Raw genomic sequence first — 17,767 nt, forward strand, 5'->3', positions numbered from 1 at the left:
CCAGACCATGACTGAGCCAGAGAGGAAGAGAGATACATCAACCAGCGCCATGTCCACACAAACCATGGAGGAGCCAGAAGGACAACAGAAACCGATAGCAGTTGCCCCTGTCCAGAAAAGAAAATCAAAGACCAAATCAGTTCGTATAGTGCATGACGAGGAAGAGTCAGGACCTTCATCTCAAGCAGAAGAAATGGAGCCAGAAATAATCACCCGGTCCCTATCCCTGGGAGAGCTGCGTGAGCTCCGGAGAGAGTTCACACGACAGGCAAATGAGTCCATCTTGACCTGGCTACTTCGAATCTGGGATGCTGCAGCCAATGATACAATTCTAGATGGGAGTGAGGCAAGGCAGCTGGGATCCCTGTCTCGAGATGTTGTCATTGATCAGGGCATTGGAAAGAGACAGGAAACTCTCAGCCTCTGGCGGCGACTGTTGTCAAGCGTGAGGGAGAGATATCTTTGTAAGGAGGACCTCCACGTACAGCAAGGACAGTGGAACACGATGGAACAAGGTATTCGGTGCTTAAGGGAATTAGCCGTACTGGAGATAATCTTTTCAGAGGATGAGAGATTCCCTAAAAGTCCAGATGGTGTCCAGTGCACATCCCAGATGTGGTTAAAATTTGCACGACTTGGGCCAGAAATGTATTCTCGCTACCTTGCAACATTGCAGTGGAGAGAGGGAGAAGACAAGGTGGGTGCACTGGTCAGCAAACTCAGGATTTATGAAGACACTGTCACTGCTCCATTACGAGCCCATGTCTCAGCTGTGGAAACAAAACTGGCTGAACTGGAAGAGAAGATTAAGGAAGGACTCTTCCATATCTCTCCAGAACAAACAAGAGTCTCCGCCATCAGAAGCAGGCGTCTTCCAGCTAAGGAGAAAGGGTACACTCCACGCGGCAATCTGTGGTTTTACCTCCATGAGCATGGAGAAGATATGAGGAAGTGGGATGGGAAACCCACCTCTTCCTTAGCAGCTCGGGTACGTGAATTGCAACGAGGCACAACTAACACAGGGAATTCTTCAAGGTTGAAGGCTGCTCCGGTCTCTCGTGGGCAAGGCTCCAGACAGTATAGGAATGATGATGTTATGCCCGATGCTCTTGAAGGAACCTCCCGGTCATATTCACAGGGAGAGCGCAGTGAATACCATGACCAGAACTAGGGGGGCCCTGCCTCTAGCCAGGTAGAGGAGAGGGACAATCGGGTTTATTGGACTGTGTGGATTCGGTGGCCTGGCTCATCAGACCCACAGAAATACAAAGCTTTAGTGGACACTGGCGCACAATGCACGTTGATGCCATCAGGATACGTCGGGGCAGAATCCATCTCTATTTCTGGGGTAACAGGGGGATCCCAACAGCTGACTGTACTGGAAGCTGAAGTCAGCTTGACTGGCAAGGAATGGCATAGACACCCCATTGTGACTGGTCCAGAAGCCCCGTGTATCCTTGGCATAGACTACCTGAGGAATGGATATTTCAAAGACCCAAAGGGACTGCGTTGGGCCTTTGGCATAGCTGCTGTGGAGACAGAGGAAATCAGACAGCTGAGCACCTTGCCTGGCCTCTCAGAGGACCCTTCTGCTGTAGGACTTCTGAAAGTTGAAGAACAATTGGTACCGCTGGCCACAGCCACAGTGCACCGTCGGCAATACCGCACTGACCGAGACTCTGTGACCCCCATACACAAGATGATTCGTGAGCTGGAGAGCCAAGGGGTGGTCAGCAAGACTCACTCACCCTTTAATAGCCCCATATGGCCAGTACGAAAGTCCAGTGGAGAGTGGAGGCTGACGGTGGATTACCGTGGTCTCAATGAGGTCACACCCCCCCTGAGTGCCGCTGTGCCGGACATGCTGGAGCTTCAGTATGAGCTGGAGTCCAAGGCAGCCAAGTGGTATGCCACCATCGACATTGCCAATGCCTTTTTCTCCATTCCGTTGGCAGCAGAGTGCAGGCCGCAGTTTGCTTTCACCTGGAAGGGGGTGCAGTACACCTGGAATCGACTGCCCCAGGGGTGGAAACACAGTCCCACCATTTGCCATGGACTGATCCAGACTGCATTGGAAAAGGGTGAGGCTCCAGAACATCTACAGTACATCGATGACATCATTGTATGGGGGAACACAGCAGGGGAGGTTTTTGAGAAAGGAAAGAAGATAATCCAGATTCTCCTAAGAGCTGGTTTTGCCATTAAACGAAGTAAGGTCAAGGGACCTGCTCAGGAAATTCAGTTCCTAGGAGTGAAGTGGCAAGACGGGCGTCGTCAGATTCCAACAGAGGTGATCAACAAAATAGCAGCTATGTCCCCACCGACCAGCAAGAAGGAAACTCAGGCTTTCCTAGGCGCCGTGGGCTTTTGGAGGATGCATATCCCTGAGTACAGTCAGATTGTAAGCCCTCTCTACCTTGTGACACGGAAGAAAAATGATTTCCAGTGGGGCCCTGAACAACAACAAGCCTTTGAGCAGATTAAACAGGAGATTACCCATGCAGTAGCCCTCGGGCCAGTCAGGACAGGACAGGATGTGAAGAATGTGCTCTACACTGCAGCCGGGGAGAATGGCCCATCCTGGAGCCTCTGGCAGAAAGTACCTGGGGAGACTCGAGGACGACCGCTGGGATTCTGGAGTCGGGGATACAAAGGATCTGAGGCCAGCTACACCCCAACTGAGAAAGAGATCCTGGCAGCTTATGAAGGAGTTCGAGCTGCCTCAGAAGTGATTGGCACTGAGGCACAGCTCATCCTGGCACCCCGACTACCAGTGTTGGGCTGGATGTTCAAAGGAAAAGCTCCTTCTACCCATCACGCCACTGATGCCACATGGAGTAAGTGGATCGCTCTGATCACGCAGCGAACCCGGATAGGGAATCCTAATCGCCCTGGGATTTTGGAAATCATCACCAACTGGCCGGAAGGTGAGAGTTTCGGATTGTCCTCTGAAGAAGAAGAGGAGCAGGTGACACGAGCTGAGGAGGCCCCACCATATAACCAGCTACCAGAAGAGGAGAAGCGATATGCTCTCTTCACAGATGGCTCTTGCCGCATTGTAGGGACAAGCCGGAAATGGAAAGCAGCTGTATGGAGTCCTACACGTCGAGTTGCAGAAGCGACTGAAGGACAAGGTGGATCAAGTCAGGTCGCAGAGCTGAAAGCTGTTCAGCTGGCTTTGGATATCGCCGAACGAGAGAAGTGGCCAAGACTCTACCTTTACACTGACTCGTGGATGGTGGCCAATGCTCTGTGGGGATGGCTGGAGCGCTGGAGAAAGGCCGGCTGGCAGCGCAAAGGGAAACCCATCTGGGCGGCTGAGTTGTGGCAGGACATCGCTGCCCGGGTAGAGAAGCTGAGTGTGAAGGTCCGTCACGTAGATGCTCATGTACCCAAGAGCCGGGCTAATGAGGAGCATCGTAACAACGAGCAGGTGGATCGAGCTGCCAAGATTGAAGTCTCTCAGGTAGATCTGGATTGGCAGCATAAAGGTGAATTGTTTCTAGCCCGATGGGCCCATGATGCCTCTGGTCATCAAGGCAGAGATGCAACATACAGATGGGCTCGTGACCGAGGGGTTGATCTAACCATGGACAGTGTCTCACAGGTTATCCATGACTGTGACACATGTGCTGCCATCAAGCAGGCCAAGCGGGTGAAGCCTCTATGGTATGGTGGACGGTGGTCGAAATACAGGTATGGGGAAGCCTGGCAAGTTGACTACATCACACTTCCCCAAACACGCCAAGGCAAGCGCTATGTGCTGACCATGGTAGAGGCAACCACTGGATGGCTGGAGACATACCCCGTATCTCACGCCACTGCCCGGAATACCATCCTGGGCCTTGAGAAACAAGTCCTGTGGAGACACGGCACCCCAGAGAGAATAGAGTCTGACAACGGCACCCACTTCAAGAACAGCCTCATAGACACCTGGGCCAGAGAGCACGGCATTGAGTGGGTGTATCATATCCCCTACCATGCTCCAGCTGCCGGGAAAGTTGAGCGATGTAATGGACTGCTGAAAACAACCTTGAAGGCGTTGGGTGGGGGAACTTTCAAACACTGGGAGCTGCATTTGGCAAAGGCCACCTGGTTGGTCAACACTCGGGGCTCCATCAATCGAGCTGGCCCTGCCCAATCAGAACTCTTGAATACTGTAGATGGAGATAAAGTCCCTGTGGTCCATATGAGAGGTATGTTAGGAAAGACTGTTTGGGTTAGTCCCACCTCAAACAAAGGCAAACCCATCCGAGGGATTGTCTTTGCTCAAGGACCTGGTTGCACTTGGTGGGTAATGCAAAAAGATGGAGAAACACGTTGTGTACCACAAGGGGACCTAATTTTGAGCGAGAAGAGTTTGTAATGTTTCATTGCATATATGTGTATATATATATATGTATAGGTAAAAAGGGGATTAATTTGGGAATGACTAGATGGAGTAGAATAAGGGGTGGATAATGTCCTAGTTCAGCAGGAGGGACCAGCTAACCCTGTGTGGGGGTGATCAAAGCTGTGTATTCTACCCCCTCTATTCATTCCCCAAGGCCAATGGGCCATTAGCAGCAGCTGCCCAGGGAGCCATCATCACCTTCACACCCAGCCTGAGGGGGGCGGAGCTGCTAATGGGCCATCAACAGCTCAACACCCCCTGGCTCCCAGAGTCAATCACCCATTGTGTGAGTCCCCGCCCAGGGGGAGGGACTGAGTGCTCCCTGAGGGTACATAAGTGGTGGGTAAGAAGACCTCGGGTACTTCTCGTCGGATCCAGAGCAGCAGCAGGACCTCGACAGCAGGAGATCACCGCTCTCGCCCAGACCACAGCCCTCGCCTGCACCAACAGGTTTTTCTTTTCCTTTTGCTCTGGACTTGGGGGAGCCACAGGGGTCTCAGCACAAGGGCAAACAAACCCCCTTGGGTTTGTGCCCCAGGACACTGGGTTATACTGCTGGGGTATTGTGAGTTGAAAGCAATTTCCCTTGTGTGTCAGTGTTGTTATAATAATATTATTATTAAATTTTAGCTCTGACTTATAATCTCTCTCGTGGTGAGTTCATTTTCCCTTGCTGGTTCACCTTCAAACCAGCACACTGAGTTAAATTAATGTTCTGTACAGCTGAAATTGTAGAAGACTACTCAGAGACATATTTCTGCTCCTCCACTCCTTAATTGTCTAGAAACCAAAAAACCCCACTATGACTATATAAGAGTTGCCTTGTTATCAGCCCAAAAGCATGGACTACTTAGTTCTAGTAGGAGCATTGTAAAGGATCAAAATGTCTTGAAGTGGAATATTCCCTACTTTAACTCAGAGCTGCCTCTATATCCCTTGGGAATTTGGCTACACTCAAAGTGAAAGATTCCTCACTGACATCATAGTTCACCTTTCTGACTGCCTTGTCAGCAGTGCAAAACATCTGGATCATGAACCAATGGTCTGGTCTCTGTAGCTCACCTATACTATTACACACACCAGTTAACACAACTTTTCCTGTTAGAACTTATTTATGACACAGGCTTGTGGCACACAACTCAGTAAGGGTGAAATGTATTTCATAAGCTGCTTCTTCAGCTGACTCTCTGACACCATGCCAGATCTCTCATGACTTCTGTTAGTCTAAGAAGTACACCACACAGCAGTGCTATTTCATCTTGGGTAAACATCACTCACACATTAATGTTCACTCAAATATGGTATTCTGAGCAATTTAATAACACCAAATAAGAATTTTCTACAACACCTTTCACTAATAAACCACAGAATTCACCAGTATGGCTGGGAAATATCAAAGGGATTAAATTATATCTGAAAGACCATCCAGTGTAATAGCCAGGAGCAAAATTTAGGTTTACTGAATAAATCTAGTCCACTGTTCTCTTAGGTACACTCCTGCACTGCTTATGTTAATTCATGCCTCAGTAATTTACTAAGGAGGAACCCCTCTTCCTACGGATGAATCACAAGTAGAAGCTCATGATTTCAACAGATTTTATGATCTGTTTTTCGGCTCTCCCCAGCCAGTAGTGGTATGGTTGGATTTCACACAGCTAGGACACTGCTATTGCCTCACTTGTGATAACCAAGTACTTAGTTGCTTTTGCTGACCTGGACTGCATGAGATTGTCAGTTCACTTGGGGGAGGAAGCAGATGTATTAAGCATGTTGCCCCAAATCTAACCAAAGCCCAAGGTTTGCGTAATACGACATTGAGTGAGGACTCTATTCTGTTACCATAAATAAACTAACATCTCAATTCTCAGCAATGGAAAAAGAATCTTTTCTCTCTACAGATACTGCAAAGTCTTCAGCACAGAAATTGTTTTTTATGAAGTTACAGTGCAATTACATTGCACAAAACCAGACCAGAATTATTTCAGTCAGCAACTAGCCTCTTACATGTAGGTATCTATGTTTGTTGGATGTGCACATAAACCCTGGCACTTCATGCTACTGCAGCAGTTTGTGCCTATTTCACCTTTTAAGTACTTAAAGGGGGCCTATAAGAAAGATGGGGACAAACTTTTTAACAGGGCCTGTTGTGACACAACAAGGGATAATGGTTTTAACTCAAAAGAGGGTAAATTTAGACTAGACTTATATCTAGACAAGGCAGAAGGAAGAAATTTTTTACAATGAGAATGGTGAACATTCGCACAAGTTGCCCAGAGAGGTGGTAGATGCCCCATTCCTGAAAATTCAGTCAGGTTGTACGGGGCTCTGAGCAACCTGATCTAGTTGAAGATGCCCTTGCACATGATTCTATCATTCTATTCCTTTCACCTGGCATAAGTTCACAAGGTACATTCAGGGACACTTGTAAAAACACATTGTTTTCAATTTTTTTCCCCATCACTGATATCAGACCTATTATTAATAAGGCTTCCATTTAATACTTTTAAAATAAAATGACCCAGAAAACAAAACCTACAGTAGGTCAGCACCATGAATTTTGCAGACTGTTCATGCATGTGTTCTACAAAGAAGAGTTTCTTTTTTTACTTTGTTTTCTGTCAGAGTGTCTTTAATTATTTGCAGGGTACTCAATACTGCATCTGTTATTTATGCAAACAGTCCCATTCTATTTAGACAATTCTCCTTACATGACAAAGGATTCAGAGGTTAATTTTTATATCTTGAGGAGAGGTTCTACAGCTTTTGTTTCAATGGGACTTCTCTTAAAATTTATGGGATGGTCAAGGGCAGTAAAGATTTTCTACACTCCTTGTGCACTCCAAACAAGGAACTGAAACCATTCTAGTAAGTTTCCTATTAGTGGGACGCCATGGCCTTCAGTGAGGCTCTAAATAGAAAAGACTTACATGATTATTCCCCTTGACTTTTATTTTTTTTTACAAAACACTGTGTATTCTCAGGTTACTATAAATGTATACCAAAAAAATCCACTAGTTCCACTTTGTCCCTGACAGCTAGGCAGATATCAGGCTGTTATCAGGACAATAAAATTACAAAACTATTCAGAACCTGACCCAAGATCCAATAGTACCTGTGGTGATACTTCCACTCACTTGACCATGTTTTGTGTCAAGATACATGGCTATGGGAATACTGGTAATGTAAACATCTGGTCCCATGGGAGCACCCTTCTCTAAGTTTCCTGGTAACATCAAGTGTCTTCCTTGACTGGAGAGAAATGCTAGTGAGTAGTAATGCTACTCTCTTGTATTCTTGCTTGAGGAAATGGTGAGTATTGTCTTACTGAGCTTTGGTTTTCCTTTATCTGTATTTGCTGTCATTGTTTCTTTAAACTCTTTAAGTTACAGACCTAGCACTATGATCATCAGAGGATAGTTAAGGGAATAAATGTTTCTCATGTAGTGTCCATGTTCTTTGACTTAATGTGTTGTTTTAAACTGCCCTACTACTGAAAGAGAATGCATGACATATTTGATGAAAACTTTGATTATTGGTCTTAGTTTTGATAGATTGAAAAAAACAAAACAAAACAAAAAAACCCAACCAAACCCAATCCAAAACAAAAAAAACAAAAAGTACTATTTAGCTGTAACATAAGTAATTGGGTCAAATCTATCTGAGCAAGAACTGGAAGGTCTTCAGAATGATTTGGAAGTGGAGCATTTTGACCATTTGTTAAATGTTTTAATTTTTCATCTCTCATTACAGCTGGTATTTTTTATATCACACCCATCACCATGACATGAAAGTTCTTCAGAAATTTAGTATCAAATAATGAATACTACTGGTGCTCAATTGGTTTCAAATTAAGCACATTTATACCAATTTCAAATTTTCTTGGCATGTGGTAACTCCAAAAGTGAGATATTTTGTCCTACATTCCTTCTGTGACGGAATATTTGCTAACTTCAGGAGAAAGTTAGAGAAATACAGGTTTGAAGGTCAAACTGGTATAATATGACTTTGCTAAATATAGATGCTTGACGAGTGAAAGAGCTTCAAATGTCTTGGCATATTTTGCTTGGTGCACTTCTATGTCTGCACATATGCAGACTACTTCTCCCAGCACGTATCAGAAATATGGCAATTAATAAAATACAAAGTATCTAGGCAGGTGCTACAAATTTATCTCTTCTGTTTTCTTTAAGGTAGAAAGGCAGCAGGATATGCCTAATCTGCGATATTTTCACTCTCATTTCACAAATCTGTCACTGATGGATACTCCAAGGAGATGAAGCACAGCATTTTAATATTGTCCTAACTTGTATGCAGCATTCAAATGAATCTGCTGCCATTAAAAAAATATTTCTCCATAAAATATCATCACAGTGTGTGCAGCATTGCACAAGCAGAAAGACAAACATGATTAAACAACAAAATTGTGCTAAGAGTGAACTAACATAGAAGAGGAATGTTTAAAGAGCTCTTCTCACCTATTTTCCCTGTCTAAAAGAATTTCCATTGAAAAAAATGGCTTAGAAAGGAACTATCTGTGCTTGTATGTCTCTCATTGCAATCCTGTCCTGGGATCCTGGGACCTATAATGCAATATGCGCTGTCAGGACTATGACAGTTTACAGATGTGCAGCCAGACTTCTTGCTATTTATAGATGCCTCCTCTGCAAACACTACTCTGTGGGGTTGTAGCACAGTAATAGGCATGTTCTTTTACTAAGTGTTTACATCATATTCATTTAAGAAAATTTGGCTCTTCACCTGGCATGGCAAAAGAGACATATTTATGAAGGTCAAGGAGAGAGAACACTATTGTGAAGAAAATGTGGAATTCATGAGCAAGCAGGACACCTACTGGGAGGACTAACTGAAAGGAGGAGACATTTGGCAGAGATGCTGAAATAATAAAGGCTGAAATAGTTATGTGTTCACTCCCACTAAAGTGATGCTTTTGCTCTTTATTACCCCTGCAGGGCAACTGGGGAGACAGTTCAGTGCCGCCTGTGCGTGTAAGGACAAAGCTGTGAAGTTGGTAGGGGTGCAATGTCCTTGGGGTCTGTTCATGGCTGTGCTGCATCTCGCTTAACCATGTGTTAAGTGTTCAGTCAGAGTGCTAGGCACAATCTATTAATAGAAACAGGGAGTTTGGCACACGCTAGCACTTTTGCCTATCTCCTTCTCACATGCTCCCAGAGATGCTGGGACTGCATCCTTCTGCTTTTCCAGACCTGAGACTTCGCACACTGCTGTATCCCTTGAGAAGTCTCAGTGAGGTCAAGAAACCCCCAGACAAGTAAACAAGGGCTGCTGAACCCCAGTGTTGAGGAAACAGAAGGTAACGGGTGGGAGGGGGCTGTTGGGGAGTGGATTTCTTGCAGAAAACCTGAGAGCTCGCAGGGTACCCTCCCAGCCTGAAGGCAATGCAAAGCTATTTTCGGCACGGCCCAGGCCAGCCGGATAGCCTCCGCCCCGGGCAGCTCCGCTTGGTAATATCCAGGATGCTGCAGAGACATGGGTGCTGCTAGAAGACCCCCCCCAAGAATCCAAGCCAAGCCTGCCGGCCGAAAGCACGGGGAGCTGGCCAAGGTGCTGCCGCAAGAGACTGTCCCTTTCGGCCTCCTGAAACACCCGAATCACCGCCGCTCAAACCCCCGCTGCCCCCCAGACCTCTCAGCCCCGCGGAGCCTCCCCTCTGCCCGGCCACCCAACTTCCCGGGAAGCAGCGGCGGCCCCGAGCAGCCCGAGCGCTCGGAGCGCTCGGCGGGGTGCGAACTTCTCTGCCTACGGGGAACGGAGCGAACGGGGGGAAGTGCGGGGGGAAGAGGGTGGGCAAATGCGGGAAACTATAGCAGCAAGGCAGGCAGGAGCTGGACGGAGGGCCGGGAAAGTTCTTCTGCGCTTACTGCTGCTTCTGCTCAGGGCTCAGTGCTCAGTGTTCGGGTCTGGGGGAGCGCGGGCGCCGGGCTCCGGCTCGCATCCTTACCTCGGTGCTGTCGGCAGCGTTCTCCGCCATTTTCCTCCTTAGGAGCAGGCAGCGGGAGGAGTGTTTCATTCCCATAAGAGCTAGCCAAGGGGTTGGGGCTTCGGGGCTGGTGTTTTGGTTTGTGTTTTCAAAGATCTCCAAACACTGGTGTGCGCCAAAGGACAGGGAGAAAAAAAATACGGAAAACAGCAATAAATCAGTCAGCTTTGTCCTTTCTGCGTCGTCCACAGGAATGTTTGTTTCCTCTTAAGCATCGGGAGCTCCTCGGGCACTTTCAAGTCCTCCTCTTTCTCCCCTCTCCTCCACCTCCAGCGAGTTCTTGGGGTGGGCAGAGAGAGGCGGCACACACTCTTCAGGTTACACTAAAAGGCTGTCGGGCTATGAGTCCTCCCCTTCAGTGAAAGCAGTCAGGCTAAACAGGAGAGAAGCACCAGCTAAACTGAACTTGGGCGTGCAGTGACCAGCTGGGCATCTTTGTGTCCTGTGGCTACTCTTCCAGAGGCAGAGGGAGCCAGAGACAAAGCAACAGGACAAGGAAATCATAGCCCTTTATTTTCCTTCTTTGGGCTTCTTTCTTTCTCTCTATGTCCCAGGACACTTCCTTTAAAGATGCTCACAGAATTTGCCACCCTCTTTCTATGAATGTCTTCTGAAATAGAAATCCCTTCTCCTCCTCCTTCTCCCTCCCTCCCTCCTCCCCCCCTTTCCCCTTCCCTCTCCCTTTCCTCTTCCCTTGCCTCTCTTCTCCCCTTCCGTCTCCCTACCCCTTCTGTTCTTGGGCAGAGCTTGGTGCTCTTCACTGGAAATTGCATTCACGTGTCTTTTGTAGAAAAAAACCCATTATTCCAAGCTCCCCCCACCCATCGCCTACACCCTCTCACACACAAGCACGCATTCACACGTACACACACACACGTTGTCTCCCTCTCACACAGACATGCACAATCTTTTTTTTCTTCCCCATCCCTCCTCTTCTTTTGAATCAGCAACACTTTTCTTTGCAAGGACTCTCGGCAAGGCTCTTAGAGAGCAACCGAAGAAGTCTGCTCCAGCTTCTTTCCTCCGAGTTAAGTAGCAAACCTGCTTTCTTAATATATCTTCTCGTGTGTGTGCTCCCAGCTCCTGTTTTACTTGAAGTCTTTCGGGAGGATCCACACTCCGTGAGACAGCCGTGAACAGTAGAAATATAGTCCCGATCCGGCTGCAGCTCCTGCTGAAAAGAAGGGAGGAGGAGCAGGGGAAGGAGGGGGGAAGAGGCGGAGGGAGAGGTCTTGCTGGGGCGGGAAGGGAAAAGGCTAAAGGTGATTTGAACTTGTTTTTAGCCTTTTCCTAATGATATCTTCCTCTGTAGGAGTGCATCGCCACCTTCCCCACACGTTTATTTTGCTCTCACTCCTCCGGGCTCTTTCTAGTTCTGAGTTGTCAGCTGGGGAGGATTGGGTTTACCTCACTCGTGTTGCTGTGGGTAAGGGCGGGAGAGGGGGCGTATTACATAATTAATCCTTCCAACTTCACTTTCCGCAACTCCATCTCCAGCCCACTGTTCTCACGTTTCTGTTTTGTTTTTATATGGAGGAGGTGAGAAAATAATGCTGCTGTGTGGGTGTGTGTTGCTCGAAGGATTTCAAGGACCAGAACAGGATTGCTGCTCTCTGAACAGTTTGAAATTATTTCCTCGGGGGGTGCCAATGGAGACCTGAAGAAGAGGTTTGAAAAATTACTTCTGATGCATATTTTAAGGACCTAGCCAGCTCAGAGGCTCCATCGGTAACAGATTATGATAGATCTGGGGTTTTGAATTTTGGTCCCTTGCAGCCTATTTTAATATCTTTCAATTAGAGTTTATCCTCAGCTGACCTCTGGAATACTGACATACCATGACGTACTGCCAAAAACACAGGGGGTCCCTGGGCACACAGGAGGCAGAAATATTCCTGGGGGTGAGGAAGTGAAGATAGAGAACATGAATTAGAGAGCAAAATTACTCTCCTGCCCCATGGGTATGAGGAGGTGGGGACAAGAAAATTAAATAAGGAAATTTCTCCCTTTTACTTGAATGACCCTCACAAATTCTTGCTCTGACACAGATCAGTAGGTGTGTAATAGATTCAAGAATTTGTAATAAATCACAGAGAAGTAAGCAACCTAGGGAAGCAGAAGATGTGTGGTATGCTTAAATGTCAAGTGACAGTGAGAATGTACCATGTAGGTCACAATGGTACCATATGAAATAGTTTCAGAATGAGAGTATGTTATAGACAACATGCCATGCAGCTTGAGACTGGACCTCTGTGAGATACTTTGCAGAGCCATTTGATCATTTAGTTTTTCAAAAGCTTCTGATTTTCCTCTGTTCTTTTCAGCTCACATATTTTAACACCTCAAGTTCATTCATTAGCTGCACATCACTGCTATTTTTTTCAATAATCATCCACACCTCCTTTGTTTATATAGTAAAAATTAATTTCACACCTTCTAGGCATGAGACTCAGATAATGACAGAAATGGAAGCAGGCCACCTCCCCATTTCTTTGGGACATTCACAGAGCTCTTGAAGGTCTTAAAACCTTCAAATATGAAAACACTTATAGTTATAGATTCCAAAGCTACCCTTATAGTCACAGGCTACCGATGTCTTTATTATCAAGTACTTTGATTTTTATGTGGAGGGATAAGGAAAAAAGTAATCTGCAGATAAAAATTTAATGTCTCTGCAAAATTTTTCACAATGATTTCTCTGCTACGTCCTGAGTATCTGGTGGTTAGTGAGTGCATGAAGTTTTAGTCAGCATGCATTTGGAATAACCTGCATACTTTTAGTGTCTTTTCTATTTTCAGGTGATACACACAACTAAACTTAGCCTAATTAAATATTTTAAAATAAGCTGGTGTTCTATATAGAGAAAAAGAATTAGATTTTTCAGAACTACTCCAGAACATATTTTCCAGTTTTCTCTGACAGCTGGGTTTGTATTTCTGGTACAGCTCAATCACTCTTTAGTCAGCTAAATGAGGCATCAGATTTTCAAAAGCACTCGGCAACTGGCAAAACTGGCAGGCAGAGATTTAATATATCCTTCCCTCTTCTACTTCAGATACTGCATGACTTACTTTGGCATCTATTCTTGTCCTCCTCCACCTCTTTGTCAACACAGATGATACCTGACTGCTCATCCTTGAACGTGGTGCTGATGTTTTACAGATCCTAGGAAAACCTTCCAATCTCATAGTTTCCAGCATAAGGATAACTGTTTTGGTCCTGAAGTCCTTTGGGACTCTGCCAGATGGTTGGTGTCTTCTCTCCTTTTGTGTTCTATATGTGATTGAGGAAACTACTTTGAAAACACACACTCCATTTGCTCTAATCTGCTTCATTACTAAGGGAAAATGATTTGTCCCATAGAACTCTTTTTTCTCTCTCTTTTTTTTTATAAGCAGCCATAGGTAATAGTTATTCCTTGAAATGTCTTTTAATAGACTCAAAGAGGTTTGTTTACACATGCAGATGTCTGTGTGTACACACAGATACTTGGCCAATCCTTCAGTCTGAATATGAGTCTCAGTGCAAGTTCCTGTTGGTACTGAAATTCACAACACTGAACTTGTGAGCTTTCATACCATTTAGGGGACAAATTCCACTCTTATCATGTGAATGCAAATGTGAATGCATTGCAACAAAGCCAGGAGATGTGAAAAGCATCTTCTGAGTTTAAATATATCATGTATAAGTACATGTGAAGGTCACAAATATTAGAAATTGAGTGGAGTGGTGCTGAAGAGAAAATGGAAAGGGAAGTATTTATTACTTCAGACCTCCAATAATAGCAGCTGTGGTTGAGGCTGCTGTGCTACTTGCTGAGTGTGGCAATAATACTGTGCTGGCCCTCAGAAGATTCAAATTTATTGCCAGCTTTGTCATTAGCTTGGATGAAATCCAAATGTCTGCACTGGGGGGGGGGGGGGTGGGGTGGGGGGGGGTGGTAATCCTGTGCATCAGTACAGACTGATAAATTGCATAGCAGTCCTGATGGAAAGCATTTGGGGGTTATGAGGTGGAGGTGTAGCTAGGTTAAATATGACTCATCATGCTTTCTCTCTGCATAAAAGGCAAACTGTATAATTATGTACATTAAATGGAAAGTGACCAGTAGAGTGAGGAAAGTATGATGGTGAGACTGCATTTTTGATTTTGTGTCCAGAGCGGAGTCCCCTGATTCAAGAGGGAGGCTGATACTGTGGAGATTGTTTAGTGAAAGACTGCTGTAATGGTCTTTTAAGACTAACCTCTGAGGACAGTTGGGAGTGTTGGGTTTGGAGAAGAAGAGGTAAAGGGGCACCCAGTAGTGGCTTATGATCAGCTTTAAGGATTGTGACTAAGATGATCCAAACTCCATTTGGTACAGTGAGATCACCTGAAAAGGAGCAACAGCTGTGAATTGTGGCTTTGGAAGTTCAGATTCAGTATTAGGCAAAGAGTGTTCCTCTACGTAAAAACAACTAACTTTTCTCTGTGGTTTATAAATCATGGAAAGTTTTGTTTTGTTTGGTGGTTTTGTTTTGTTTTTTTTCAATTGAACATATGAGCCTAACAGGAGGGAAACATGCGATCTGCTAAAGACATACTTAAGGAAGAAGTAAACATTTTATTCCTTTGATAAAAACTTTCTCCCCCAGTTTTTTTTTCTGAAAAGATGGAATGCAGGTTTTGCTGTGATGATTCCCATTGAAGTACATAAGATTTATTTCAAACAGACAGTTTGGTATCATTTCAAGTAGGAGGCAATAGCAGTGCTCCAGTTGAACCATGGACAGAAAATACAAAGATGAATAAGGAGAATAAAAACAAATATGACTAAGGAAGGAATTCAGGTGGAAGACTAGCAAAAGAAGACCAGCAGAGAAGGTGAAAAAGTGTGCAGCAAAGTTCTGCACAGGGAAGCACATGGTAGCAATGGTAGGCAAAGAAAAGTAGTCATGAAATGCTGAAGAGGAGAAGGTTAAATAGAATAGCACTTTGTGCCACAGGTAATATTCATGTGGCCTGAATCAATGTTAAACTGTTGGATTTATTATAGTGAGATGATCTGTCCTCTAAAATGGAGTCCTTTCACTGGGTCTTCCAAGCCCTCCTGCCATCCTCAATTCTGTAGCATTTCCATCTCTCCCCCAGTTCACAGGTTATAAGGAAAATTAAGCCAGGCAATTTCACCTTCATTAATATCTTGCATCCTGATGAAAGGAAGAATGCAAGGCATAAGCAGCCTGGAAAATACTTCTGCCTTCTGTTTGACCTCAGATATCAGCAGAAAAGACTGAATGTCACATGCTTTTCTTCCTTGTTTATTTAAAAAAGTGGAGAATGTCTTTAGGCAGAGACTAGGAAAAACTCCTGGACTATAAATCCACCTCCTAGCTGGATGAGAATATATTATAGCAAAAATTTATTTCTACTTCAATATCCCCACGATATTTTGTTTGTTATCTGATCAAAGGAAAACATTTGGAAGGATCCTTTTGTAGCATCACTTTACATAGTTCTTTATTGCTCAGGAAGTCATGATGATTTCCTTTGCCTCAAAACATATGTTTGGCAATCTTTCCAAATTCTTAATGTATCTTCTATCCCTATGTCTATGTCTCTCAAAGTTGCCACTAGTTCAGGTATTTTTCTTATGCCTGCAATTTGCCCAGGTTAATTCTGAAGATTTTGAAGTGAATTCTAATTGACACTGTGGATTTAAAGATCTTATTTTATTTATGCTGTTCCTTCCTGGTCTTTTAACTTACCGCATTAACCTTTCCCCCCCATGCATTATCTTCTTATCCTTCTTCACGCACACTGCATGTTCCAGCCTCTTCCTTGGAGTCATTGCGGTTTTCAACCATTGGTCCTGGGTTTGAGTGAGGAAGGGTCTGCAAGAAGCTAAACTGATCTGAGACACCCACTGTCACAAGCCAAGAATATATGTCCAGAGCTCAGATAATTCAGAGCTAAATTCTAGAATACCTTGTCATGAAGGAGCCTTTAGCCATGCTTCAGATAATGAAACACTAGAAAACTATCTCTGCAAGGATTCATCACCAGAATTTTAATTTTTTTTCTCTAAGGTTGTAGACTTCATTTCATTCAGCAACAGAAGCTCTATTTTGAAAACTGAAAACTTAATCTAAATTTAACCAAAATGTTCCTTTCATTTTTTTTTTTTTCATTCTGAGTGTTAAACTCTGAAAAAGTTGTAACTGGGTCAGTTTATTCTGACAACATCTGTAAAGGCCACCAAACTGGGTTTCCAGTCCTCTGTGGATTAGAGGAGCTAAGCAGGCTATTGAGAATTATGATTACTACAATGGCAGAGATAAGGTGGCATAAGTATCATGATATGGTATACACTGACCTCATTCAATTCCCACCCATCCTTTTGGACAACTATAAATCATGCACTCAGAGCAGACAACAAAATACATCTGAAGTTTGATGTCAAAGTTATCTTAAAGTTAAGAGGTGCCTAAGAAATGTTACGCAAAACTTCTTCCCTTATAGGGAAAACATGGATGTACTGGAGTGAGTTCACTGAAAGGGCCGCAACAATTATTAAGTGACTGGGGAACTGTCTCATATTAAGAGAGGCTAAGAGTGATTCAAGGGGGAAGGTGTAAAAAAATGACAAAGTCAGACTCTTCTCAATGGTACCCAGCAACAGGAATTGGCACAAAGTGAAATATAGGACATAAAACCATTTTTTAAAAAAATCCTTTTTTAACTGTGAAAGTGTACAAAGCCATTTTGGAGTCTTCTTCCTTATATATATTAAAAGTCTGGCTATAAATAACCCCAAGCAACTTACTGCAATTGACAATCCTTTGAGTGGGGGTTAGACTACATGATTTCCTGATGTCTTTTCTAACTTCAATGATTCTGTGATTCTGTGTGATTCTAGAACATTTATGAAAATCACATATCAAGTGGCTCTAACAGACCTGGCAAATAGGCATCTATCTTTTTGCTTTCTCTTCCATATTACTCCTGAAGCTTTGAAAAGATTATACATGTATAGTCTTAGACCAAGGTGATTTGGTAAGTGCAGCCAATAATTTCACAGAAAAAATATGCTGAGAGAAGTGACAGACTGTTTCTTACATTCTATTCTTAAGTGCTCACAGGAGAAAGCATGCAATGTTTGAAGAGCTAAACCTCTTTATAATGCCATTCCAGATAAACTATCAGTGGGTAAGGAATATTGGATCTGGGCACACAGCTTATCTAAAAGAAAGTGAAGCAATACTCTCAGAATCATGATCCTACCTTTACTGAAAAGAAATGCAAATCACCAGCTTGCATCTTATCACTTTCTGCTCACTTTAAGAAACTTTCCTTTTGAGAAAACCTTTGTCTT

General features: G+C 44.4%; 2 protein-coding genes across 5 annotated transcripts in view; one reads left to right on the plus strand and one right to left on the minus strand.

Moving 5' to 3' along the window:
• Positions 1–11,538, minus strand: part of PRMT8 (protein arginine methyltransferase 8) — a 65,980-nt gene extending 54,442 nt beyond the window's left edge. Inside the window, exons 1-2 of one of the 3 annotated variants that reach the window (XM_071557973.1) lie at positions 11,454–11,538; positions 10,374–10,517 (exon numbers count right to left, since the gene is read on the minus strand). In XM_071557973.1, the coding sequence (XP_071414074.1) occupies positions 10,374–10,448 (75 nt within the window). In that variant the 5' untranslated portion in view covers positions 10,449–10,517; positions 11,454–11,538. Of the gene's footprint in view, positions 1–10,373; positions 11,045–11,453 lie in introns of those variants that run through there. The other 2 variants (XM_071557963.1, XM_071557981.1) reach the window with 2 other exon arrangements.
• The window catches only part of LOC139673052 (trypsin I-P1-like), a 75,261-nt gene continuing 67,119 nt past the window's right edge, over positions 9,626–17,767 (plus strand). For both annotated transcript variants that reach the window (XM_071558019.1, XM_071557995.1), the window contains exon 1: positions 9,626–9,725. The gene's annotated coding sequence lies outside the window, so the exon portion shown is untranslated. The remainder of the gene's footprint in view (positions 9,726–17,767) is intronic.

This window comes from Pithys albifrons, chromosome 1 (genome assembly GCF_047495875.1).
Source record: "Pithys albifrons albifrons isolate INPA30051 chromosome 1, PitAlb_v1, whole genome shotgun sequence".
Classification (NCBI taxonomy): Eukaryota; Metazoa; Chordata; class Aves; order Passeriformes; family Thamnophilidae; genus Pithys; species Pithys albifrons.